Source organism: Haemaphysalis longicornis, unplaced genomic scaffold (genome assembly GCF_048455015.1).
Source record: "Haemaphysalis longicornis isolate Haplotype H1 unplaced genomic scaffold, Haemaphysalis longicornis Haplotype H1 scaffold_7, whole genome shotgun sequence".
Lineage (NCBI taxonomy): Eukaryota > Metazoa > Arthropoda > Arachnida > Ixodida > Ixodidae > Haemaphysalis > Haemaphysalis longicornis.
In genome coordinates this window covers 10,361,249-10,388,230 of record NW_027526422.1, presented here as the reverse complement: position 1 = coordinate 10,388,230, position 26,982 = coordinate 10,361,249, and the positions used below count along the sequence as shown (strand labels likewise).

The following is a 26,982-nucleotide window of genomic DNA, read 5'->3' as shown; positions in this document are numbered from 1 at the left end:
TTTCTTTCTCGTTTTCTTGCTCGTCGAAGCCTGGCAAATAGAAACAAAGGTGCAGTAAGCTGGTAGGTACAACTTCATAAATAGATAACAACCCAAGGACGGAACTGCCCTGGCGCTTGTTTATTAGAGCAGAACTCTCTGCGCTTTTTCCGTGAGATTAGCCTTCACGGACAGGCATAGACTGCACATCTGTGCTCTAAAAATAGCAAGGCGCAACCTTGGACGGCCACGTTCCACCGTTGGTGCTAGAATGCTTTCTGCCGGTTTTCCGACGTATATTTAAACGGCGGTATGAGGGAAACACCCCGTGGAAAGGTAGAGTGACTGAGAGCATTTTTGTGTCTCAACGACGCACGCCACACTACTATGCAGATTCCACACTTCGCTTTGGTCGTCTGATGCTTGAGTTTTGACGCAATGCCGTCATCAGCATGCACTTAGAATTGCGTCTACATTCGTTAGCGGGCGCTGGGAACCAATGAAGTGCGTTGGCTTTCGCTATAAGACATTTTACGAGGGAGGATATTATTTCTAATTTTTATTCTGTGCTGATGAAAGGCTTCCCGACGTCATCCGTTTCTGGTGCGCGTAAACTTTCCTGAACATCATTCGCTGCCTTCCACTACGGTCTTCCGGGCACTTAAGTTCCTCACATGGTTACAATCTGTGATTAAAAGCACTCGGTGGATTCTGAAGCTTGATGATCATTTGTTTTATCTTTCGGATATATTAAAATGACTACGCTGATACGTTCCTCTAGAGTTATTATATAGAAAAAAAATTTACACTCATGTCCCGACCTTGTTTCTCTAGTTGCACTTGCACCACAAAACATAAAAAAAAAGATAAATAATACAAACGGGGTGAGGACCAACCCGCACAAAGAAATATGGCCTGCACCGCCTTGCGGGCGTGGGCACTCCTCTTCCTAAACGTTTGATTTATTGCCACGTTTGCTTTATTGCCCTGTATCCCTTTCCCAGTTCTTGGACAAGATACGTGCGCTTGAAAAAAAGGGCAAAAGCTCCTTCGTGTTTCCTCGCTTTCCAAGTAAAATTTATCCCTACTACTGCTAAAAAATGACCCTCAGAACATCTTCTCCATGCCTCACAAGCGGCCGAAAGTAAAAAATAAGAAAGCTACATTACCGGGCTTTTTAGTCTGTTGGTAACACATTCGACACGCCAAAAGAAAAAGGCGGATCTAAAAAAAGGTGCAAAGGTACCATTTACCTCCCCGTCAAAGTCATCACGATAAACAACGATTTGTCCAGGTGGTTTCTTTGTTGTCACGGGACGGCAAAGGCCGCCCAAGGCCCGACATTTTCTTTTTTTTTACTACGAAAAGCTGCAAACTTTTGACTCGAGGAAAAAAAAAAAAACATTCAACGTTTTGGGTGCGCGGAACCGTTCACTTACGGGAAAACTACCGGTTGGTTCCGGATCTTGTTGTAGAGGATGAGAACGCTGGGGTCGTGGAAAGGGACGTTGCCTACCACGAAGGCGTACAGGGTGACGCCCATCGCCCACACGTCCACGGCCTGCACGCGCATGCGCACACACAGAAGGAGATCAGCCGAACGCGCGCGGGTTGCTAGCGTGTACCACGTAATACGCAACGCTCGCTATGCACGCGTAGCTGCGTCGCCAGAAAGCTTCGGAGGCGGCGAGGGGTCCCATTCTGCGACGCTGCACACCTGTTTGGCGCATGCAGAGAACGCAGCATATTCTACCCGGTAGCCTCAGGTAGCTTTGGAATCATCAGTAGGAGCGTGTGGGGTTTTAAGCCAATATCAATTGTTTCATCTGCCACGTTTGTTCCGCAACATACGCAACATCCCAACATCGAGGTCAGCTGTGCCCCTCAAGGAAACAAAACTTTCTTCAGTTGGCCACTAAGTTGGAGAGAACTTTGCTACACTGCATTTCGTTGTATGCCTTTACTTTTCTTTCTTTTATCAGCTGCATTTTACAGTGGCATTATGATGTTTCGTTGGCAGAACGGTTGGTGTTTGGCTGACTGCGTGACGTCTGGCGTCACGTATTCACGTCCTTATTGGCCCAATAACGTGACGAGAGACGGAGCAGCGGCCAATTGGGAACCGTTATTACCAGCGAACGAACTGGGCACCAGTTTGACGAACAACTTTATAGCTAACTAGACAAGTAGAGCGCAGTATGTACTGTTGAGTATACTAGACATATACGACAAAAGGCGTAAAATCTTTCCACACCTCGATATTAGCTTTCGTTGATTAGCAGAATATCAGCTGAGGAAGCACTGTCAGCCGCGACAAAGCCGCTTCGAGTTGCGACACTTGCAACACTTATGCACTTGCGGTTCTTCAAATATCGGCATTGACTTCGGCTGTTGAAATTTAATGCAAATGATAAGTATAAGACAATGTGGGCGTAATAGATAACTGCAAAGCCACAACGGAAAAGCTTCTACATTGCAAGGTGACTGCAAATTTTTACGTGATGACTTCCACTTTTCCTAAATGGCGTAATTTTTTTTCAAGAATATTTTGCTCTATCACCTTCACTACGGATGCCTTTTTCTGTTGAACTGACAAATTCATAAACTCGACCAGCGAGGAGGTTAAGTTAAATATTAGTAATCAAACTAGAAGTGAATTCATTCTGAGAAGACGACGAAAGTAAACACACTTCGAAATGTTGAGGCACGCTCAAATTAAATTGCGCGCGCCTGTTCCACTCAGCCAGGTGTTCATGTTCGGAACATATGAGCAGGCTTTTGGTGCTAAGACAGTCAACCATTAATTGCTTTCCCCACGGCTAGGATTCACCAAAAAAAAAAGTCTTGGACTACTCCGCAGAAAACTTTCTCGCCATTTTTCAAAGGGAAGTGATTGTATGGGATCACTCGCTAAAGACGTTAATGAACGTGACTGCAATACAAAAATTACCCTCAGGGGGGTCTTGAGAGCGGAATGTCTAATAAAGGCGTTTCAGAACTATCGTTTTGCGAGGGTTCGCCGGTGGGCGCATTAAAAAGTTTCACGAGGAACGTGGGCGCATTCACTCGCACACTTCAGCAATAGCTGTCCTAATGGACTTATGTTGACCGACCAAATTGGGGCAGGGCAGAACTCACCTTTCCACTGTACTCGCTTCGGTGTTCTGCAGAGGAAAAGGAAGAAAGAGAATTAGCAGTGGTCAGTAAGGCGGAATAAAGCGAGGGCATGTGACATAGACTGCCGCGGCATACCGTGGAATCCCGAACAGAACCGCAAGTGGAAGTGGGTACATTTCAGAGACATGTCCCGCGCTGCAGCTTACGTGGCCCGAGGGTGACCCCTTTTACACATCCTACCAGACACGGAATAGCGCGACCACACGCTACTATTGATTTGGAAACACCGTTCTAAATGTTCAGCAAAGGGAACTTACCACACCTTGAGGGCTTCCGCAAAATAATTTCGCTATCACTAGCTTTAACCGTTGTCTCGCGCTTGGGGGAACTAAATCTGGCTAAAAAGAATACTAATGAATCCCAAGGGAGTGCAGTTTTTGATCGCAGTCTTTAGCATCTTTATGCGCACGCGGTGAGTATTAGCGAAAGAAGGGGAATGCTGGCTACATACCGAATGAAAATTAAGGTGGAAGCAAGAAGAGAGAGAAAAAAAAAAAAAGAGAAACGCATTTCGTTTTTCTTTTTTCTATTGCTCGCCGTCCTGTCGCTGCCTGAGTATCGCTTTCCCACACCGCATCTAAAAAATGCAGCAATGCGTTCAACTCAGCCACGCCTCTGTTCTTTGTCCGCTTCAAAACCAGCGAATCTGGACTGGCCCCGTTCACCTACCCTTTGGCTTCCCCGTATTGCCCCTGACTATTGAACAGATCACAGAAAAAACCGACTGGGACAGTCCTTGCACGCCTGCTCAAGAAATTGTCGTCACTTCAACCATGGCCGGCTTGCCGGATTTTAAACCTTGGTAGGTACGAAGAAAGAACTTATTTTGTGGTAACGATCAAGCTCAGTATTAGAAAAATTATCCCCCGCCCCCCGCCAAGTACAGAAATAGGTAAGAGAGATACATATGGGTTATTTCATGACAAACGTACCAGCCATGAGGTCGACCATCACGGCTTTCTTCAGTAAAAATTGTGGCTCATCCTTGCATAACCCACAATGCTACCTCAAGTATTTTTGTCCAATTTTCTTTCTCTTTTTGTAGACGCCCTTTTATCTCCAGAGTTAAAGCAACGTTAGGACTATAAAAAATTAGTTAAAAAATTACTTTTTTTAAATCACCAACATTTCTTTCTGGACATCATGTTGAGGCCCTGACTGCCCTATGCCGCATTTAAAAAAAATCTGGGCTTTTAAATGCAGAGCATTTCTTTAACTCACGATGTCAACCGTTCTAGGCGTCCGTAGTAGTCCGCATCGCTCGCCTCGACATGCCCGGCTCAGACGCTTCGCTATCGGCGCGATCAACATTCGATAGCGCGCCCAGGCACGTTTCAAGGAAACTCTCTCCCCTCTCTCGGACTCAACGTGCGCCGAGGCTGCCAATTTTACTGCTGACGAGCGCTCTCTCGTCAGCAGTTGCCACAAGTGCAACAACATTAACGTAACGCAAACTACTTAACGTCATGCGCCCCCGGAAATGCTCTGCATTTGATCGTGCCCCGCGTCGCCATGCGAACAGTTTGCCACGCTTTAGTTTCGAGTTCGCCGCATCTTTCGCCGCCGCTCGCTTCTTCGTTCGTGCACCGGCTGCGGCTGTCAGAGAAGGCGCTTCAAATCCTACCGCGTTGGTCGCCCCTTTGTAATCTGCACTTACGCTACTATATTTTTTTTGTAATTAGGCTTTAAAGTAAACGTTTGTTTTTGTTTATAAATGCACTGAAGTGACTTTAACGTTGCTAAACCGCATTCAACTGCGTTGTTTAAACGCTGAAGAAAAACTGCCGGCTGCATCAAGCCGACGAAAGCCTTTCGTTCGAGCAACAGTGTGCCGCCATTTTTTTTTGCTCTCGTTACGCCATTCATAAAATACGCGACGTTGCGCATTTTCAAATATTTTTAGTAAACACAAACACACTCTGTGGGACAACGGAACATTTTTTTGAATTGCACCACTGTGGAAAATTCGTAAAAAAATATATAGGAGAAATGTGCGAGAAACCTTTTCTCAAAATTGGAAAAATCTCCTTTCCGGGCCTTCACCACGTTGTTCCACAGAGCGTCTTTTCTGCACGGCATGCGCCTGCCTTTATGAAAGAGGCGCGAGCCAGCGGCTTCGCGCGAGCCAGCGAAGCCACTGACGCTTCTTTTTTTTTTTTGTTGAACAAAAATACTTCAGGAAATCATTGTGGGCCATGCATGGACGAGCCACAATTTTTACTGAAGAAATCCGTGATGGTCGACATTAAGGCTAGGACGTTTGGCATGGAATGACGCATATTTATCTATCGCCGCCGAGCTCTGGAGCTCTAATCCTTAACTGAACACCTCGATACTCCTGACACGCACAGAGAAGAGTGCAGTGAATATACAGGCCCCGATGTGTACAGTAAGCCATGTGCGCCCGGTGCTTCAAGTGACAGCTAGATAACAGGAAGCTGTGAATATAATACTGCAGCAGACCAGACGACCAGTTCCGTAATGATCTTGCGGTTGGCGCACTTCGCGTGTCCGCAATTACCTCCCTGCCGCACGCGCAGGTACTTTTGCTAAGATTGACTAGTGTGCACCTTGCCGGCCCGGTTTTTTGGTTTGTTATTCAGGCGAAAGTTCTATATGCCTCGCCAAACGCGAAAAGTGACCGCGAAATGTGACCGTCTTCGTCGTTGGCGGCGTCAACGCGAATGGTACCAAAAGTCACGTGACCTCAGCGGCGGGAACTGCGCAGTGGTCCTAGGCGCCCGGTGATGCTCTGGCACCAATGCTCGGCTTTCCCATTCCTACACGTAGGCCATCGTAAGTGCCTCTGTAGAATTTTTTTTTAATTGTATAAGAACTCCACTCAGACGAGACAGGAATGCTTACCGCTCAGGGCCTCTGGGGCTACGAAGGCAGGGGTGCCCGCGGTGCCGGACAGGAGCGCGTCCACGCCTTCAAACTGGTTGCACACGCCGAAGTCGGCGATCTGTAAACGCCCCGGGCCCACACCCCGCTTGTGGTAAGCGTTCTTCGTCATCATGGGAAAACCGAGTTGGGAGGGGGGCGGTAAAGGAAGGGCTGATTGGGGGGCGAAACTGGCAGCAACAACTACGATCTAGACGAAGGAGGTGATTTGACACTGAAGATGCTAAAGCGATAAGTTTGTCCAAGGCGTGCGTGATAAATAAATAAATAAATAAATAAATAAATAAATAAATAAATAAATAAATAAATAAATAAATAAATAAATAAATAAATAAATAAATAAATAAATAAATAAATAAATAAATAAATAAAGTGTACTTGGGATGCACGTACGGGTGTAAGTGATGAGCACTTAAAGAAGAGGTAATTAAGACAGATTGGGAGAGTTGGGATAAACAAGAAGGAAAGGACGAAAATAAAAAAAAAACGGCTTGGGGAAAAGAAAGTAAAAGAATAAAGAAACGCGAAAAGATGGAATTGTCACGGACGGCACGGCGCAACCACTGGAGCCTGTATCGCGTGTTCGCGAAAAACTGAGAGCTTCGAATTCTCAGAACACAAAGCAGTGAAAGCAGGGATAATAAAATCTCGTGCAGAAAAAGAACAACAATCCCGCAAGAACAAAATAATTTATAAAAAGAAACAGTTACAAAGAACAGGTACCGAAAATAAATATAAATAATAAAACAAAAACTAAAAGCTGTGAGTTCTTGACAGTTTGAAGCCTGAACACTCTTCTGAAATGTGGTTAAAGAAGAACGTCCTCTTTCTTAAAACACAAACAAACAAAGAAACGGAGAGTTTCCTGAAAGGTTCCTTTCAGAACTCGGAAATTTCTTTTACCGTCAAAGTCCTGTCGACGAAGTAGTGACAGTTAACGTGCCGCTTACGGGAGCTGCGCCTGCAACTTCAGTCGTGACCAGGTGGCGTAACATTGGGGCATCCTTCATCCGGCACTGACCGGCGCACTCACAACGACGAGGACTAGAAAACTTAGCGACGACACGAACGCTGTCTAGCAACTCAGCGTTCAATGGACAGAAAGGACGTTTGTACGAAAACTAATAGCAGTTAGAAACTAAGCAACCACTTCACGCGGAATGCAACATACGCACCAAACAAATTCCGTCACACTTGCAAGTTTTGTGAGCGTGACGGGGTTTGTTTGATCCCACGTAGAGTGGTTACTTAGTTTCTAACTGCCATTAGTTTTCGTACAAACGTCCTTTCTGTCCATTGAACGCTGAGTTGCTAGACAACGTTCGTGTCGTCGCTAAGTCTTCTAGTCCTCGCCGTTGTAAGCGCGTTGATCAGCATGAGTGCATTTAACGTGTCCCAGTTCGCCATCACTCTAAGGGCCGTATTCCGAGTTCCTCCTTCAGTACATTTGCTCCCTCCACTCAGCCGAGGGGAGTATTCCGCAATGCTTATGCACGGGGAAATCGATTCCAAGGATCTCCTCGACCGAAGGCTCGAGTGGAAGAAGGACTCAGAATACCATGGTAAGAAGTCCCCGCAGGTCGTCTTCCCCACAGCGCCCCAGAATGACCAATCTATGTGGTCTAGTGGGCGAAACCGGCGAATGACGAAGCCCAACAGATGATTTGACCAAAAAAGTGCATGTGCGTGGGCACAACATGCAATGCGTGGATAGCGTTTTGCATTGCGCCGTATAGCTGCGCAGATGCCATTCTTTCTTTCATTTGCTTGCTCGGCCACGTCATTCGTCGAATTTTCACACTAGGTCGTTTCAGTGGGTAATTCTGGAGCAATGTGGGGAAAACGCACTGCGGGAACTTAGAGTGTATCTTTCATTTCCACATCCGCTACATTGCATCGCTAAAAAGCACTAGGCCAACAATTTCGGGAAATAAAATTGAAATTGAATAAACTATTTGAGGCACGAGACAGGACTCAATGATCAACTAAAGACTCGTTCGTCTCACTCAGTAGCCCGCTAGGATTTTTTACCTCTTCGTGATCAATAAAAAGGAGTTTTTAGCGTTCAACATAAGCTACACGTAAGCACATCATAAGCACATAAGCCATTTTTAGCAGAATAAGATAAGCAATGAACAGCACATTCTGATTCAGGTCTATTATGTTTCGTGGTGTCTAGGGAAGAAATCTATGCTTGGAAAAGATTACATCAACAGACTCCGCTCGACTGGCAGGCGCATTAGATTGGGCTCTGCCCAAGCTCCATCCAATGCCATGAAAGAAGTGAAAGAAGGTGTCATCAGTCGTTACCTGCACTGTCCCCTTGTCGTCCAGTAACAGGTTGGATGGTTTGATGTCACGATGGATGATCTTCTGGTGGTGGACTGAAAAGGAATAACGACGCAACGCTTACGACCGCATAGCTTCCATTCTACGCGACGTACTGCACAGCCAGAACACAAAAAGAAGTTCAACATGGATGTTTAGGCGTAATTGGATATGTTCACCGCACATGCTACACGGCACGTTCTTCTGATACTTAATTTTCGCTTTCTGGGCTACAAAGAAGGCAGCTACGAGAAAGCGAACATTTGGTGTTTTCCGTAATTTCATCGCTAAATAGTTTCTCCGGAGTTTTTTGGCGCTGAAAAATCTGCAGAAATTCAGAGAACTGTCAAATAATGCGCAGCATTCTTACACAACTTGTCTTTATTCTGAATTTTAATGGCCATATTTGTTATGCGTGACCAAATATTTTTGGGTTATTTTATTGCTTTATAGTTTTCATTTGTTTCTTTTTGCCAATGATGATTTACACCATTATAGCAATCGACTGCCTTAACTCCCCAATTATACATTTGTTGTGCAAATTCAGTGCGTCACATGGTTGGTCCGTTGTGAAGGTTTTTTTCTTCATTTTTTTTGTTATTCTTTTCCGGCCTTGTCTGTTTTCGTCTTCGTTTTTTGAAGAAGGTGTATATGATGTATATTTTTGATTTCGTAAGTAGACTGTTATAACTTTAACATTTTCTCTATATCTCGTGTATTTCGTTTTTAAAATTTCGTTTGACTAATTATTTTCATTTACGCTATTACAACGATTAAATGTGTTACTTCCGCCAATTAGAAATTTTTGTGCAAATGCTGGGCATTACACTGTTTATCCGTTTTCGCTATTTTTTATTCCTGTTTCCAACATTATTTAGCGGGTTTTCTTGTAGCTTTCGTTTTTTTGGAGGAAGTTCATAAGATGCATATTTTTGATTCCGTCAGTTCATTCTTGTCATATTTTAATTTTCTGTTTTGCACTTCCCGGTTTTTCAAAATTCCGTTCAACCAATTTTTTTATTTATTTACAAATACTGCTACCTCACAGTTCGAGACATTATATCCGTTTACGTCATTAAAACGGTTTAAGGCGTTAACTTCACCAATTGTGCATTTTTGTAGAAATGCAGGGCGTTAGACTGTTGGGGCAACGCGGTTAGCCGACAAAGAATGATAAGCTTTATAGTGCGCGTCAGTAAGCACGCGTTTTCACAACTAACAAAACGGAGACATGCACGCCGTATGGGGCTGGGAGGAATTCAACCGACACCGCGGCTTGCCAGACGGCAATCATAACATAAGGGCGGCAGTACCACGGATGCTTTGCCAAGTTTGCACCTGGAAAAGGGTGGGAAGGCTCACAAAGGGTTTGAGGGGACGACTGGAAGCAGACTGGAAGCAGAGGGAAGCAGATATTGCATAATCGTTCGCGACGTGTAGTGCGGGTTACACGATTAACGCCATGTGAAGGTGTAAGCGCGAGTGTTGAACGTTCCTTCTCTTTAATTACTGTTTTTTTTTTTTTGCAATTTCGCTGTCGCTTCTGTTTTCTCTACCCACGTGTGAATGGCTGCAACAGACATTGAAATCACATGGCCTGGACAAACATACTTTCTCGCAAACGACGGGCAGGATTTTTAATACTGGAAACAGCCCTGTGGTTACACATATGGTACGAACCATTCATGGGTAAAAAAATAATGATGTCCCACTTCTGGCGCCACTGTTCCTCACAGTAGAAAACCTTCTCCCCTCTCCATAGAAACTCATGTAAATCATCAAGCATTCTGCAGACGCATTGCTCGAACGGATGCACAGTATGGCCTCTGTTTTTGTTTTTTTCGTCCCACCATCCGCCTCTGATCTCGTTTGTTGATCGTTCTCGGCACAAAATTTTATCACTGGAGCGCATCGATCTTTTCTTCTCTTCCAAAACTCTTCTTCGCTAAGTCGCGTTCCGAGTTCCAACATGATCGAATAAAGATCGGGAGTGTACAGTTACTCCCACAGTCGAAACAAATATTTGAGTCAATTTGTGAACTTAAAGTGCAACTTCAAATCGTCCAGAACGGGATACAGAAGGCACATTCTCTCTTTATTCGTTTTTTATTCTGTATGCCTAGAAGGTCGAGCTTAGCGAATGGTAAGATTTTCCGGTGCTCGGCTTGCAATCACTGGCTTTATACGCCTAATGGGCTGAGTGCATCGGCATACGGTGAGGACGTGGGTTCCCGGTACAACTCCTCTCTTCCAAGCACTGATCATTACGGTGCGACGCACGATACGTGATCGCGGTTGATTTGGACCGGACCATCTTTCGAAACGCTTCACCATCTTAAACGCTCAAAAAGAAGCTAAGGTACAAAAAAAAAAAAAAGCTAACGTGAAAGGCTGCTTGCCAGATAAGGAAATGAAAACCAGGACAGACTTGCTGCATTTACTTGCGGCCCGATTTATGCCGTAGTGCCGTTATTAGAAGCGATAGCTTCTTGAGGGGCATTTCTGCTGAAGGCTAAAACACCGTGCTTCTTCCTCAAAACAACTTAGTAGAAAAAAAATATCGCCAGGAAATAAAATAAAGCTGGAACAGTGGCAGAAGCTAACCCGTTGATTCATTGATTATATCGGAGTTTAACGTGCCGACGCTACACAGACGATGAGGCGCGCCATAGTGGAGGGCTCAGGATTAATTTTTACCACCTGGAGATCTTTAACGTGCGCCGAAATCTCGAACACACGGGCGTTTTCGCTTTCCGCCCCCACCAGAAAAGCGGCCGCCACGGCCGGTAATCGAACCCACGTCTCGGCGCTTGAGGGCACTGAACTATAGTACACTTCACTACACAATATGCTGCAGCGGGTTTCAAGAGGGGAGAAAGCTATTAACAACCATCAAATATGCAACACCTTTTCGTTCGCATGGACTACTGGTGTACAGAAACTCAGCTCCTTTGGTGCGCCGCAGTGCACATCAGGTCCCACTGACAGCTTAAGTCTCACGCAGCATTTTTTCTCGCGTATAACCTCATCAAACGCTTCCCCCATAACCAACTTGTGACAAGAAAATGAAGATAACACGAAAGCTACACATTTGTGCGCGCAAAGCATTCCTTCTGATATTGTAAAAAACACCCCGCGCGCGAGGGCAATGTACGTGTGCTGAGGGAAACCAAAGTTTCATTTCTAAAAAACGGCACGGAACCACTCACTCAAAATGCCCTTGCCCCTTGTCTGCGCTTGCTCGCTTCAAACCTTCGCGCCCCTTCGTGTCATTGGGAGGGTCATTTTGGGCTGCATTGCGTCAGATGTGAGGAATCGTTCCTATTTGGTGGTCGTACATTCAGTCGCAGCGACGAAAACTTGCGATAACGAAAGCAAAGTAACCTATCCATCTGGCGAATGGAGCAGTCTGGGGAGCGGCGTATTGCGTTGGGAACGGTTCGGCTCGCAGAGCACATCGAAAAGAGAACGAAATAAGTACTGCATATCTCTTTTGAGACCAATCTTACCATGCAACAATACTATTCGCGGCTTTCCTCCCTTTCCGTCCATTCCGGCTATTGTTGCTGCTACCGGTGCTGAAAACGGCGAGCGAGCGGATAACAAGAAATGTCGGCCCGCCTTGAGGTACAGACTGCAGGCGAACGGCATTCAGGGTAAATCGCGATTTCGAAAGAATAAGTAAGTGCGTGGAGTAAGATGGCAGGTTGATCATCCACGCGCACACGCACACTTCATATCGGTCTACTCCTCACCGCCAAGAGGGCCGGGATGACACTCCGTTATCCCTGCTGAGAAAGGGGATTGTGATACCGCTAGTCGTTTCGATGGAGTGGACCACGAGACCAAAAAGAGCAATCCGCATGTGCGATAGCAAAGAGGTAACCCAGAGGAGATGCCGAAATGAAATGGCCGTGGTTTAACCCTTGTTAACCTAGTTATAACGAGCGAAAGCTGAAGAGCATGTACAGAAGGCCCAGTCGACGCCATACATGGCAAAACTGAGCGACCAAGCGCCGACAAAGCAGCCGTTAAGCCCTCGTTCCGTCACGTGGTATCGCATCGGCTATAGGCTCCGAGCGAGCGCAGATGCGACACCCCTCCGCAGCAAATCACGTGGCGTGACATTACAACTGCCACACTTGCGCTTCGGTGGCTCAAGGTCATTGCGACGTGATGAATGACCTTCCGAGGCATGGCGTAGTAAAGGTTTCGCTCTAATAAAATCTTAGGGGCTGTACGCTACGAGGTAAAAATTACACGTAAACCACCCCTGCCAGCCTTAACCAGCGCCAAAACAGTTCATCTATTTAATTTCCGGACTTCCTCAACGCTTGGCGCTACTCACACACGCAAATGTCTGTTTAAACGCAGACACAAACTGCGCGCTCGTATCGACCTGTAGCAACCGGTAAAACGGCACGCTAAGTACACGGGCGCGCTTATTAGGCGGTATCATTAGGCTCGCTGCTGTTCGCCAGAGCGGATCAGACTACGCGGAAGAGGCCTCCCGTACCGGGTAAAGATCGATTGCTTCGAGTCTGCCTGTGAGCTTGCAGTCTCGAGGGAGCACCTGCTTGTTCTCGAATGTCCAGGTGGTGTGCCGAGCCTTTTCGGCTCGAAGAATAACAAAGTAGCAGTGGATTTGCCGTTTGGATTATGCGGTAAGGAGTTTTGGAGAATGTTTACCGCTTGTTTCAAGTCCTTACGGCCCAGGTAACAAACAGTAAACGGCCAAATATACAAAAAATATAAAAAGTTGGCGCCTTCACTCCCTTACGTTGAGCTACGTTGAGAAACACGCACGCGACACACGCACACAGCCGCGCAAGGACACACACACAAACAAAGCGATCGAAGAAGGTTAGCTGAGTTTACTTTTCCTGGGGAGTGCGGGCCCTTTTGGTATTTTTTAAACGGTACCAGTTGACTACTGACACTTGACAAGAGCGCTTATAGTTTCCCGTTTTTACAGGATACCTGAACTACATTGTTATCCTGACCTCTTTTTATTTGAGACCATTTATTTTTGGTCGTTTACAAGGCATCAAATCTTTGTAACTTCGTTTTCAACAACATTTGCAGCTTTTTTCACACATGGATGCGCAAACAGCCCAGAGGACAAGGTCACAACGTGCAAACACAAATTTAGGACGCGCAGTCCCTCTTTCCTCCCGTTAGTAAATGCACTGTTCGCGAGGGAAGCGGAAATCGCTTACGGTACTCTATTCCTAGCACGATGTCCCTGAAGAAGGTCCAGGCTTGAGTTTCGGAGAGCGGTGTGCTCGTCGGAATCTCGATCACCGGCCTGCAGCGCGGATGGAGCAACGCTGGATTACACGTCATGGAGGAGCACAAAGCCCGAGCACGCAAAGAGGGAGTGCTGTTCATCTATTTATTTTTCTTGGGTTGGTGCTCTTACTTTTTTTTTGCACCGTTTACTTTGAATTTCGATTCAGAGTTTACATTTCCGATTTTCTTTTCAAATGCATTTTTTGTTTGGACTCTGCTAGCAGCAATCCCTTGTTTGTCGTTTTTAACGTTCCTTGTTTGTCTTTTTTTTTGCTGTACCCCTAATGTCTAGTATTCACGACTCATCATTGTAGTCACCCATCTGGCGTAGCAAGCTTTGTCTCTCTCTCTCTCTCTCTCTCTGAACTTGCACCGCGTCCCAAGACGCCACCGAGGACATATATTGCACCCGGCATGCGACTGACGTCAGTTCACTTTTAAATGAGCGTGACGAAAGACCCTTTATTTAACATGCTCAAGGACTTCATGTTGAATGTTTGATACTGCATTGATGGCCCTTTCCAGGAACGCCGACGCGTGATACGCCCGTTCTAACTTGACAGCGTTACAGCTGCCTTTTCGAGTGGGGTCGAGCGAAATCGGACCAGATGCATGTGGTCGATCGTCTTGTGTAGTTTTAAGTCAGTATTATTTTCATTACGGAGAAATCGGGAAGTAATAATTTTTATGTGTTCAAACCTTAGCATTGCTTTGTTCATTAAAGTGCCTACTAGAAAGTTCCATAGTGCCTCAAAAAAAAAAAAAAAAGCGAATTAGATATTTTCTTGGCGATACGGTTTGGGTGGTCGCTTGTCCGCGAAAATAACAATATCTCGCTAAATATGCCGCGAAATATGAAATATACACGCACTCACGCACCGCTTGAGAAGCGCTTGCAAGCGAGCCTTGACGAAGACATGGCTGCATCTGTCCACAAGGGCTCGGTACAGGGCCTCAGGCTTTTTTTTTTTTCTTTTCTGGTCATGATGCGAGCTCCCGTCTCGGAAACATTTATATTCGTGACGCAGTCGGGAAGAGCGTATTTTAAAATGATATATAACGACTGGCCACCTTCTTTGAACTTTTATTTTGCGCACTCCTTTCGTTTGCAACGTACTGGCACCTTGAAGTACTACTTTTTTATGCATTTTGGGCAGACGATAGCTGATAATAATTTGTGACAGGCACACGTCCGTCTAAAGCTTTTTTTGGCTGAGCTGTACGACAGGAGAATATTTTCGATATCCATGACTTTGGCGTATCGACGAATTTATTCGGCGTATCAATGAGTCGATCGATCTACCCATTTCACGTGGAGATCGACCTATTTCCTCACTGATGCGCCGATAAACGAATACAGCTGTGCGTCTGCCAGAGCTCGAAGGAAGGAATTTGGGTTCCGGCGCCTGTTCTTGTAGTCACAGATTTTTTTTTTTGATATTTTTCGTATGTTGACAGTTTTTTGTTTCTGCACAGAAAAAAAAAACGCAAAAAACTTTCACAGAGGAAGATGACTGATTTGGAGGTTTTGAGACTCTGTGACATCCTAACGTAAACCATCAATGCCACAAACGACCAAAAACAATCAACTGTTCGTTAGTAACAAAAATACTGATGGCTATTACATTTGTCGACCGACAATAAGCAGCTGGTGTGATTTCGCGAGAGCTCATGGTCATTTTTATTAAATCTTGTTCAAAGTTAGCCAGAACGTCTTTTATAGGCAGCAAGCGCATGCTATATAAACAGCGAGAAAGAAAGGACGAAAACTCACCCTTTCTCGAGAAATTCGAAGACTGAAAGGAAAGCGGAAATTGTGAAATGCATTACGTCAACTCAGGGGACTCTATTTGTGCGACATACAATCCAAGTTGTGACCATTACAGAACCAGTAAGTATTACGAAAGAGAACAATATTTCTTTTATTTTCTGGCTCAGACATTTCATAGTTCTGGTTAATCAAAACCAACTGAAACAGTTCGGTTCGGCTTAGAGCGTTTCCAGACTACCCTAAAATTTAGCGTCGTTTTTTTCTTAAGTCAAACTTTTCATTTAGGTGGTAATATTGCCAAAGGGATAACGACCCTTGAGGTCACAGTATATCGCAATGGAACATACACAAGGAAATGACGTGTGCACACATAAACATTTGCAGTGGCGATATTTAGTAGTTAAAATCACTTCGGAGTGTAGAATAAAGTAATAAAAAATCGAGAGAAGATATTTTTTCTTTCTTACGGCCTTCTGACAACTCTCCAAGCTACACCATCTTATCCAAGCCGATCCAACTAGTGAATGTTATCTCTTCTGCGTCAAGAGTTTGTAAAAAAAGTACACCGCAGTTCTCTTTTGAGGAGAAACTCACCACCATTGAAAGGGTTGAGTTCAAGACCAGGAAAGTGGAATAGCTTTCATACACGTCCCCACGAATCGAAACGCATTTTAGCAGCTATATCAATGATTGAACGATCAAAAGTCACGCTATGGGCTACAAAATGTTTTCTGCGTAGCCCTAAATATTCATTAAAAAATTCTATGTGCGCGTTAGTAAATTTCGAATGATTCGAAGTTCCGAGAATTCAAACATACACCTGCGACACCAAGAAACTTTCATTAACGCGAATATACTGTACTCCAGTTTAGGCATATGGTAAAATTTACCCATGGAAATGTGAATATTTGCCACAAGAAAGACGAGGCTATTTTTTGGAGATGCGCTCGAAGCAATCAATCGAACACGAACAAAGTTGCGTAAAAATAATTGGCCGTGGTGGCTTACAAGTAAATGCATTGTGGCGCGAGGCGTTATGTCGTGGAGTTGACTCCGAGTCGCGACGACCGTTTTTCAGGCGGAGTGGAGGAGCTAAAACGCACATGTGTACGAGATTCCGACGCACATGAAAGATTCTCAGATGGACAAAATTGATGTGCAGCCCTTCAATACGGTGAGCCTCACGTTCAATGAAAGCACCGAATTGTTAAGTCCTGAATCCCAGTTCCGATTGAAATGATAACCGTAACAAATGCACGCAAGAAAAAAAAAATGCTTTTTTACGCTTAGGTTACTTAGGTAATCTTCTCTCATACAGACAATAGGAAGATAATTCTTGTCATATTTTGTGGTTGCTGGGTCATGTAGTGTACGCAGGATTTCCTATCGGCGAGTGTTGAATCCCGAAGAAAAGGATGGCTGAAAAGACGAAAGGTCGAAAAAAAAAAAAAGAAAAACACAGAACAAAACAAAACAAAAAGTCTAACCGAGGAACATAAACAAAGAAAACACCCACAGGGATGCCATGGGCGTTCTTTCATGTTTTCCAGTTTAATTTCCACCTAGCGATTTCGGGCATGCTCGCTCAACATTAACGCCGTACATAGAAAATGGGAACGTGTTCAACGAAATTTCCTTGTATATATTCAGTGACAATTACTTGCACAGAATACATCCAGAGACAGTTGCCTAAACAGTTGGTTCTATTGACCGCCCTAAATGAAAATAGGAACACCGGACACGCGTCGTAGCGGTGGAAGCTATGCCTCACTGGCCTCCTTCACGTATTCTTCTGCTGCACGGGGAGGCACACGTGGCCGAAGGGACCGCTCTCGTGCCCCTGCGTGTCGCCGGGTAATTGACAAAAAGCTAACTAAACTAAGAAGCGAGCGGTCCTTTAGGAAGTGCCTCGCCGCGGACACATCTTACGGCTGGTGTGCAGCCGCGCTAACTTCTTTCGCATCACGCACTACGCCCTACGTGACCTCCTTATTTCGGTCGGCCGCCTTCTCTCCATACGTCTCGCCGCGAAATTCTTTGTGAATAAATAATGCGCTCCCTTTATCGACGAGCGCTCGCCCAGGGGTCACGCTCCGGGCGTTTTTATTTTTGTCTACCCTCTCCTGCTCGTTCGCCTTCCTTTTGTAGCAGTCTCATCGAACGGGTGGCGTGACCGACATCCTATCGGGCTCGCGGCGCTCTTCTGAGGTTCTTGCGCGGGGCTTTCACTTCCGGCGCCTAATTTTCTCCCCAAGGATGTTCCCCATTCGGGATGACTACCGAAGAGTGTGCACACGCATACTAGCATTGTCGTAACGTCCCGCGCGCCGCAATTTTAGCGCTCCTGTCCTCTTTTCGTTGCTAACAAAGTGACTACATCAATCGCCAACCGGATATGACCAAAGCCTTGGCAACGGGTCACCGGCGAGGGTAAAATGTGCCAAGCTTTTAGGGTTAATTGGAAGCAATACAGAAGGTGAACAGAATGGACGGGTGCGCGCATGCGCACACAAACACATGCACGGCAGAGCATACCTAATACCTAAGCATTTGATATTGTTGCGTCCCAATAGACGCAGGCAAATCGGCTGTACGCTGCTGCGCCGATTTACTTGGAGCGGTACTTAAAACGGAGAGCCGAGACAGCACGTCAGATGTCAGCGAAAATGACTGACGGAATCAAGACCGCGGGTCCAGGGGCACGCGTTTATGTCGTCGTCTTCATGGCACCCGGCTGACCAAGGAACACGGCACGTATCCCTAACTCAGGGATTGCACCAAGCACAGTGACCGGTGCACACCTTAAACAGGCGATTGCCCTGCTTAACACATAATCCAGGCGACAATATGTAGGTGGAAATATTTGCTTGGGAATATATTTCACAGGACAAACGCAAAGAAACAATTGAGCGAGTTGGTGTTGAGCACGCCGGCGCTGCACCTGGGGTGGAAGGCGAGCCCTAGAGAAGGGCTGCAGATTAGTTAAGAGGATATGGCGATGCTTTACGTGCGTTGAAATGCCAAGCACACGTGGCTTTTCGTATTTTAAAGCGTAGTCTCTGCGGCCGGCAATCAAACCGGTGAGCTCGCTGCATAAGAGTACAGGACCTTAGCTAGTGCGCCTCCACTGTGGGTCGGTATTTGTAATAAAGCACCCTTTCTAATAAGTGTGAAGGTTACTCACCCATGTACAGGTTATCGCTATCGGGGTCATCTAACACCTGGAAGGAGGGAAAAAAGAGAAACAGAGCACTCCTTAAGACACATGGTTGTGAAGATCTCCATATAAATGTGACAGGGAATGTCTATTATCGAATATGCTGGAGTCATTCCTGTTAGCATCCAGCTACCACGAAACAACAAAGCGAGCAGGTACTAGCATGTTTTTGCTAAGACAATTTTTATGAACAATATCAGACGTATCACAAGAAAATGTGAAGCCCTAGGGCTTTATAATAAGTACTTTCATAAAACTCCGTGAATCCCTATAAAACGCTGTACACCGAGCTGATTTGAAGTTGGCTTCACTATTATACACGACTGCTTTTAATGGGAAGACTTTTTTTTTTGAAGGGAATAGGTGCTATCGAAGTACGGTGGCCAAAGGGCGTTTTATTAAATACTTCCCGAAGACCCCATGTATCCCTACAAAGCGCTACACGTCAAGCCCTTTAAAGTTGGCTGTAGTTTCCCACACATGCGCCATGTCATAAAAACATTGTTTTTGGGACAGCATAGACAGTCTACAATACAAGCACAAGGCCCTAGCGCCTTTTGAAAATAACGTTTTTCCATGCGGTGAGCGGGTGACACATAACGGGTTACCGACGGTACGACGGATTTCTTCGTTGAGTACGCAAGGAAAAAAACAATTGCCGCAGCTTGCACTATAAAAACAGAAACAGCAGAGCTGGCGGCTCCTTTCCCTTCGTCGGAGACCAGGCTGTTCCGCCTCACATGAATTTCCAAACTTGCCGCTGAAAGTTCTCCATGACTGGCAGGCCCGGGTAGTTTTGCCCGTGCAGCCTTTCACATCTCTCCCAAAGCGGACCGCGCTAGCACGCGCTAGAACCGGCGACAACCGGCTTCGCGATCTCGGCGTCTGTGTTCCCCGCTTCAGGCGCGAACGCACGGGAACTGGCGAGGGGAACAATATGCGCGAGATCAGGCCGCAAACGCTGGGCAAAGGGTTTTCGAAGGTCGAGCCGGCCGATGTCGGGCGCTCGTCAAGAGGTGCGCGCCCACTTGCACTCGGTATTTTTTCCTGTTTTTCGCGAGTTCCTCACGTGGCGCAAGCCTGGACGACGCCGGGCGCTCCTCACTACGCTCGCGCTCAGGCGCACTCGGGTGCGCTGCGTTTTCTAGTACCGCTCCAGGGCGGAACTGACAGCTTGAGCAGCTCTGCTGTTAAAGGTCATGGGGTACTGATAGCACGAGTGGGGCCAGTAACTGCGTTTGGGCTGCTTAATGCTTAACTTCTTTCTTTCTCACGTAATTAATAATAATAATAAAAAGTAATGTAACGTCACTAACGGTAAGAAATAGTCTAACCATTCCCCTATGCCTCCTTTGGCGTTGTAGACTGCCGGCATTTCTTTCTGTATTTTTCTAACGAGCCCCTCATTTCCAAACCCTATATATATATATATATATATATATATATATATATATATATATATATATATATATATATATATATATATATATATATATATATATATATATATATATATATATATCTTGTAAGGGATATAGTTGACCCTCCGGTAGTAGACCGAACGTTGTTTATTGGCAGGAGCAGAAGCAAGGCGAGCGCAGGTACAAGCGTACCGACGATGGCCGAACACACGCGCGAAGCACCTTCAGCAGTACTTCTTCTTCCACCGCTACCAGCGTGCGCTCATACCGTCGTGCATAGATTGGCCACGATCGCATGGCACTCTTTCTTGATGTGGCGCATACCCGGATACGCTGATGGCGTTAAGAGCTGCTCGTTATCCTTGCTACAATCGCCCCCGGTGAAAAGGAGCCATCCTGGCGACTTAGGGTGAGGACGACACCAGGGGGTCGTAGTAGGCCTTCATTCGTTGAACGTGGACTGTTTCACGCCCCCGGCGGCGAAGATCAGAGGAGGGGGTGACTGGTTCCACAATGTAGTTCACGGGCGAAGTGCGGGCGATGACTTTGTAAGGGCCATGATATTTGGCGACAAGTTTAGAGGAGAGACCCGGTGTCGGGCAGGGCACCCAAAGCCAGACATGTGAGCCGGGTTCAAATGTCGGAGGGGTGGTGAAATCGTCACGGCGATGCTTCTGGCGCTGTTGGTCTGCAGTTGTAAAGGAACGGGCGAGTTGGCGACACTCTTCGGCTTGCTGCGCTAGTTGCGAAACCGGTTTAAATTCTGTGGCGTCAGGGTTGTAAGGCAGAATGGTATCCAGTGTACAGGTCGGCTCGCGTCCATAAAGTAGGAAAAACGGAGAGAATCCTGTCGTTGTCTGCGTAGCCGTGTTGTATGCATACGTTATGAACGGAAGTACGAGGTCCCAATTGGAGTGATCCGACGACACGTACATTGATAGCATATCTCCCAGGGTGCGGTTGAAGCGCTCTGTGAGCCCATTGGTTTGCGGGTGGTACGAGGAGCTCGTGCGGTGAACAACGTGACATTCGGCGAGTAGAGCTTTCACAACGTCCGATAGGAAAACGCGGCCACGATCACTCAGAAGTTCCCGAGGCGCTCCGTGACGAAGTACAAAGTGACGCAAAAGAAAACTGGCGACATCACGAGCCGTGGATGCCGGCAAGGCAGCTGTTTCGGCGTACCTTGTGAGGTGGTCGACCGCTACAATTATCCACCGGTTACCGGCAGCCGTTAAAGGCAGGGGCCCGTACAGATCGATTCCAACGCGATCAAAGGGTTTCGAGGGGCACGGTAGTGGTTGCAACGGGGCTGTAGAGCGAATAGGCGGTGATTTGCGACGCTGACACTCCGGACATGAGCGCACGTACTTCCGCACGTAGGTATACATGCCCCTCCAATAGTAACGTAGGCGTAGTCGCTCGTACGTTTTGAGGACGCCAGCGTGCGCGCAACTCGGGTCGGCATGAAAGGCGGAGCAGATGTCGGCACGCAGATGGCGTGGGATAACCAAAAGCCACTTCCGACCGTCCGAGTTGTAATTCCGACGATAAAGGAGCTCTTCACGCAGTTGGTAGTGAGAGGCTTGTCGCCGCAGTGCTCTGGGTGCGCCGGTAGCTGAAGGACCAGACAGGACGCCGATGATGGAAGCTATCCATGGGTCCTTACGCTGCTCGGCAGTCATGTTGGTGACACTGAGCGACGACAAGCTACAGTCCGCTGTGGCAAGGTGAGACACGTCAGCCGGGATTGGAGAGCGGGAGAGTGCGTCAGCATCCGAATGCTTACGGCCGGAACGGTAAACCACGCGGATATCATATTCTTGCAGGCGGAGAGCCCACCGCCCAAGACGACCTGAAGGATCCTTCAGGGAGGCGAGCCAACAAAGCGCGTGGTGATCGGTCACCACGTCAAATGGGCGGCCATACAAGTACGGGCGGAACTTCCCAAGCGCCCATATTATGGCCAAGCATTCCTTCTCTGTGACGGAGTAATTTGTTTCTGCTTTCGTCAGTGCCCGACTTGCGTACGCAACAACATACTCCTCACAGCCGGATTTCCGCTGAGCGAGCACGGCACCGAGGCCAATCCCACTCGCATCAGTGTGCACTTCCGTGGGGGCCGACGGGTCGAAATGCCGTAATATAGGCGGGGATGTCAACAAACGACGCAGTGTCGCAAACGCCTCGTCGCAGGATGGTGACCAAGCAGAAATGCCGCTGTCGTTACCGAGGAGCTTGGTAAGAGGCGAAATGATGGTCGCGAAGTTGCGAACAAACCGTCGAAAATACGAACAGAGGCCAATGAAGCTCCGAAGCGCCTTCAGTGTGGTCGGCTTCGGGAACTCTGCAACGGCTCGAAGCTTTGTTGCGTCGGGGCTGATGCCGTCTTTGGAAACGACATGACCCAGGATGGTAAGCTTGCGTGCGGCGAAGCGGCATTTTTTGAGGTTTAGCTGCAGCCCAGCGTTCGCAAGGCAAGTCAGGACTTGTTCTAGGCGAATCAGGTGTGTCTCGAAATCGGGGGAGAAAACGACTACGTCGTCCAGGTAACAGAGGCACGTCTTCCACTTGAGGCCACGGAGGAGACTGTCCATCATTCTTTCGAACGTGGCGGGGGCGTTGCAAAGCCCAAACGGCATAACGTTAAATTCGTAAAGGCCGTCTGGGGTTACAAATGCCGTCTTTGCGCGATCAGCCTCGGCCATGGGAACTTGCCAGTACCCGGAGCGTAAGTCGAGTGACGAGAAAAATTCCGCTCCCTGCAGACAGTCCAGCGCATCGTCGATACGCGGAAGAGGGTACACGTCTTTTCTTGTGATGGTATTCAAGCGGCGATAATCAACGCAAAACCGAATAGAGCCGTCTTTCTTCTTAACCAGAACCACTGGTGAAGCCCACGGACTCTTCGAGGGGCGAATAACACCTCGTTGAAGCATATCTGTGACGTGGTTTTCAATGGTTCGCCGCTCTGTCGGAGACACACGATATGGGCGCTGTCGAAGTGGAGCATGTGATCCTGTGTCGACTGAGTGCGTAACAGTAGACGTGCGGCCCAGCGAGGTTTGCGTGCAATCAAAGGAAGAACGAAACTTCGAAAGCAATGAAGTAATACGTTCTCGCTGGGTTGCATCCAGATTGGCGTCCATGCAGTGGGCAAAGGCATCGGATGGCAATAGCCCGGGCGAACATGGAGAAGCACTCAGTTCACTGATCTCAACATGAGAAAGATCACCTGGTACGTCAACAACTAGACGAGCATCTACAAGCTCTGCGAAGCCAAGTGTTTCTCCCTGTAGAAGAGCGCACGGGGTCGCTGACGGATTGGTCACCAACATAGTGGTGGCGCCATCACGCACAGCCAAAACGGCGGAAGGTAGTGGAAGGCATTTGCGGCGAAAGAAAATGACAGAAGGCGTAAACAAAACAGTGGCGTCGGGGACAGAGGTACAGCACAGGGGCACGATGACGGAGGAGCTGGGCGGGACGTCGGTGTCTTCAGCGACGAGTAATTTTGTAGCGGCATTACAGGAACCGTCGAAAAGAACAGAAGAAAGCTCGACTTCAGCACGAGAACAATTAATGATAGCGTTATTGTGGGCAAGAAAGTCCCACCCGAGGATGATGTCGTGAGAGCAAGCTGGCAGCACGATGAATTCAACGGTGTAGAAATTGTTCTGGCTGACGACACGAACTGTGCAAGCGGCTAGCGGCTTAGTGGGCTGTGAACTGGCGGTGCGTAACGAGAGTCCTGAAAGGGGCGTCATGACTTTTCGAATAGAGCGGCAGAGGTCGGCGTGGATGACCGAAACAGCGGCTCCAGTGTCGATGAGAGCAATGGTAGGGACACCTTCCACAATTACGTCGATAACATTTTTAGGCGAGAAATGAGGACTTCTAGGATTCGATGGCGACGCAGTTCTTGCCTCCGGAACTGCGGCTTTTAGTTTTCCTCTTCGGCATTAGTATGGCGGCGACGCATGGGAGACACCGAACGGCGACGTGGAGAAGCTGAACGGCGGCCAGCGAAAGTTGGACGGTCAGTCGGCTCAGGGGGCAAATTGTACGGCGCTGGTTGAGCGGCATACGGCGAAAAGTAAGGGGTGGCGTAAAAAGGCGCCTGGGGATAGGTGGCGACGGGCGGCAATATGCGGCGGCGACAGTAGCGAGCGACATGCCCTGGCGTGCCACATGCAAAACAAATCGGACGATTGTCCTGCGTGCGCCACGCACCCGTTAGCTGGGGACTGCTCACCGGGCTTATCGGCGGTCGTGCTGGTAATGAAGCTGGAGCACGGGGCGCTGATGGAAAGGAAGCGGCAGGAAAGGAAGCGGCAGGTGGGCATACGACAGGTCGGCGAGAGAACGAAGCAGGCTGGTGCGATAGCCGTCCTGCTACCGAGGCGTAAGTCAGGGGCGCAGCTACGGGCAGGTTATGCTGAGCCGATGGTAGTGCCTCAGCGACCTCTTCCTTGATGACATTCTGAAGCGAAGGCGCCAGGGTGGAAGGCGGGTCTGAGATGTAGGGCAGGAGGGAGACTTGGCGGGCCACCTCTTCCCGAATGAAATCTTTGATTCGCGCAAACAGCGCAGGGTCCCCTTCATATACTCCTTCCACACTTGATACGGGCTGCTCCCGAGCACAAGCCTGCCGTGCGAGGGCTCGCTCCTTGCGCAGCTCGTCGAAACTCTGGCAAAGGCGGACGACGTCAACGACAGTTCGGGGGTCCTTGGATAGTAACATCTGGAAGGCGTCGTCATCGACTCCCTTTAAGATGTGTCGGACCTTCTCTGTTTCTGCCATGGAGGGGTCGACGCGTTTGCACAGGTCGATGACATCCTCTATGTAGCTAGTGAACGTCTCCCCAGCCTGCTGTCCTAGCACACGTAAGCGCTGCTCGGCTTGAAGCTTCCTCAACGAAGGGCGCCCGAAGACTTCCATGAAGTTACAGCGGAAGGAGGACCACGTCTTGTTGCGGGATTCGTTATTATTCCACCACGTCTCCGCGAGGCCGGTGAGAGAGAAGGGGACATTGATCAGTTTGTTCTTGTCATCCCATCGGTTGTGGCTACTCACACGTTCGAACATGGAAAGCCAGTCCTCAGCATCATTTCCGTCGGTGCCGTTGAACTTGGGTGGATCCCGTTCGCGCAGTGCGCCCGAGCAGATGACGGTTGGTGCCGCCGACGAAGGCTGCTGGACGGATTCGTGGTTCATCGTGGACAGCGTTCGGTTGCGTAGCTCCAGGATGGGACCGAAACACCTGACCTCCACCACTTGTAAGGGATATAGTTGACCCTCCGGTAGTAGACCGAACGTTGTTTATTGGCAGGAGCAGAAGCAAGGCGAGCGCAGGTACAAGCGTACCGACGATGGCCGAACACACGCGCGAAGCACCTTCAGCAGTACTTCTTCTTCCACCGCTACCAGCGTGCGCTCATACCGTCGTGCATAGATTGGCCACGATCGCATGGCACTCTTTCTTGATGTGGCGCATACCCGGATACGCTGATGGCGTTAAGAGCTGCTCGTTATCCTTGCTACAATATATATATATATATATATATATATATATATATATATATATATATATATATATATATATATATATATATATATATATATATATATATATATATATATATATATATATATATATATATATATATATATATACATATATATATATATATATATATATATATATATATATATATATATATATATATATATATATATATATATATATATATATATATATATACATACATATATATATATATATATATATATATATATAGAGAGAGAGAGAGAGAGAGAGAGAAGCTGCCACCTACTCCCCGCTGGCCCCCTTTTGGCCGCTCTTGCTTCCCACTCTCCCGTGAGCCCTCATGCACCCTATGCGGAAGTGCCTGGCTTGAGTTGAGGCTCGTGGAAGTGTACACACGTACTAGTTGTAGAAGTACGCGAACTCGATTTATTAAACGAGAAGGAGTATAATTCATGGCGAGTTTATTTGCGCGACTGCGTAAACACGGGCTCTGCGTCAACTGTGCAACCCTCACACACAGATTTACAATTTTAGGTAGTGAAAAATGGGAAGGCAGAAGCTTCGCCCATTTCACTAATGTAGTGCATTTTACACAAAACATCATGAATTATAGGCGAATGGGGAAGTGAAAAGGATGAACGGCAGGTAGAAAGTGAGAGAGACGATATAGATAGAAAAAAAAACAGGAAAAAAAAGAAAAGAGAAGCAAGAGGAAAGGATGCCGCAGATAAATGACCCTCCGGGTTGCAGTTTATTCTGCTGCTTCCCTCTTACCGCTGGAGGCTCGTGAAGCAGGTATCTGAAGAAAAATGAAAGCCCGAGAGCTATGACGGAAGTATAAGTGCAATAAAAACAACGTGGGAATCTTAAACGCAGCTTTCTTCATTAGTGCCGTTAAGAAACTTGCGGCCATGCTCGCGCTTTTAAAAGAGAAAGATTTCTTAGTGGGACCGGTAGCGTCCTGTTAAAAAACAAAACAAAACAAAACAAAAACAACTGCTACTCCCCATAGACTGGTTGGTCGACCGAAAAGCTCTGATAACACCGCTGCACACACGCCGCGTGCGTGAAACCAGTCTTCTATTGTGTCAAACCGGTTAAGTACTTGGAAATCGCGAAAAAGAAACGGTTCTAGATACGACAATACACGCATTGATCATGAATAAGGGGTAAAATAGTAAAACACGGATATATCGAACACGGATATATCGACATATTGTCTATATCAAACAGTGCAAATATCCCCTTGAAAATCCCATGCAAAAGTATATGGCTGTTGTGCGCGTGTATCGAACTCCTGATCACGGGCAAATTCGATATATCGAATTCCGCGCCGAAGGT

The 26,982-nt window shown here is 47.3% G+C and overlaps 1 protein-coding gene across 2 annotated transcripts in view; it reads right to left on the bottom strand.

Moving 5' to 3' along the window:
- The window catches only part of LOC144144483 (calcium/calmodulin-dependent protein kinase kinase 1), a 275,111-nt gene that overhangs the window by 18,157 nt on the left and 229,972 nt on the right, over positions 1–26,982 (bottom strand). For both annotated transcript variants that reach the window (XM_077675941.1, XM_077675942.1), the window contains exons 9-15: positions 18,636–18,672; positions 15,455–15,476; positions 13,608–13,696; positions 8,371–8,444; positions 6,022–6,121; positions 3,118–3,143; positions 1,419–1,540 (exon numbers count right to left, since the gene is read on the bottom strand). In XM_077675941.1, the coding sequence (XP_077532067.1) occupies positions 1,419–1,540; positions 3,118–3,143; positions 6,022–6,121; positions 8,371–8,444; positions 13,608–13,696; positions 15,455–15,476; positions 18,636–18,672 (470 nt within the window). The remainder of the gene's footprint in view (positions 1–1,418; positions 1,541–3,117; positions 3,144–6,021; positions 6,122–8,370; positions 8,445–13,607; positions 13,697–15,454; positions 15,477–18,635; positions 18,673–26,982) is intronic.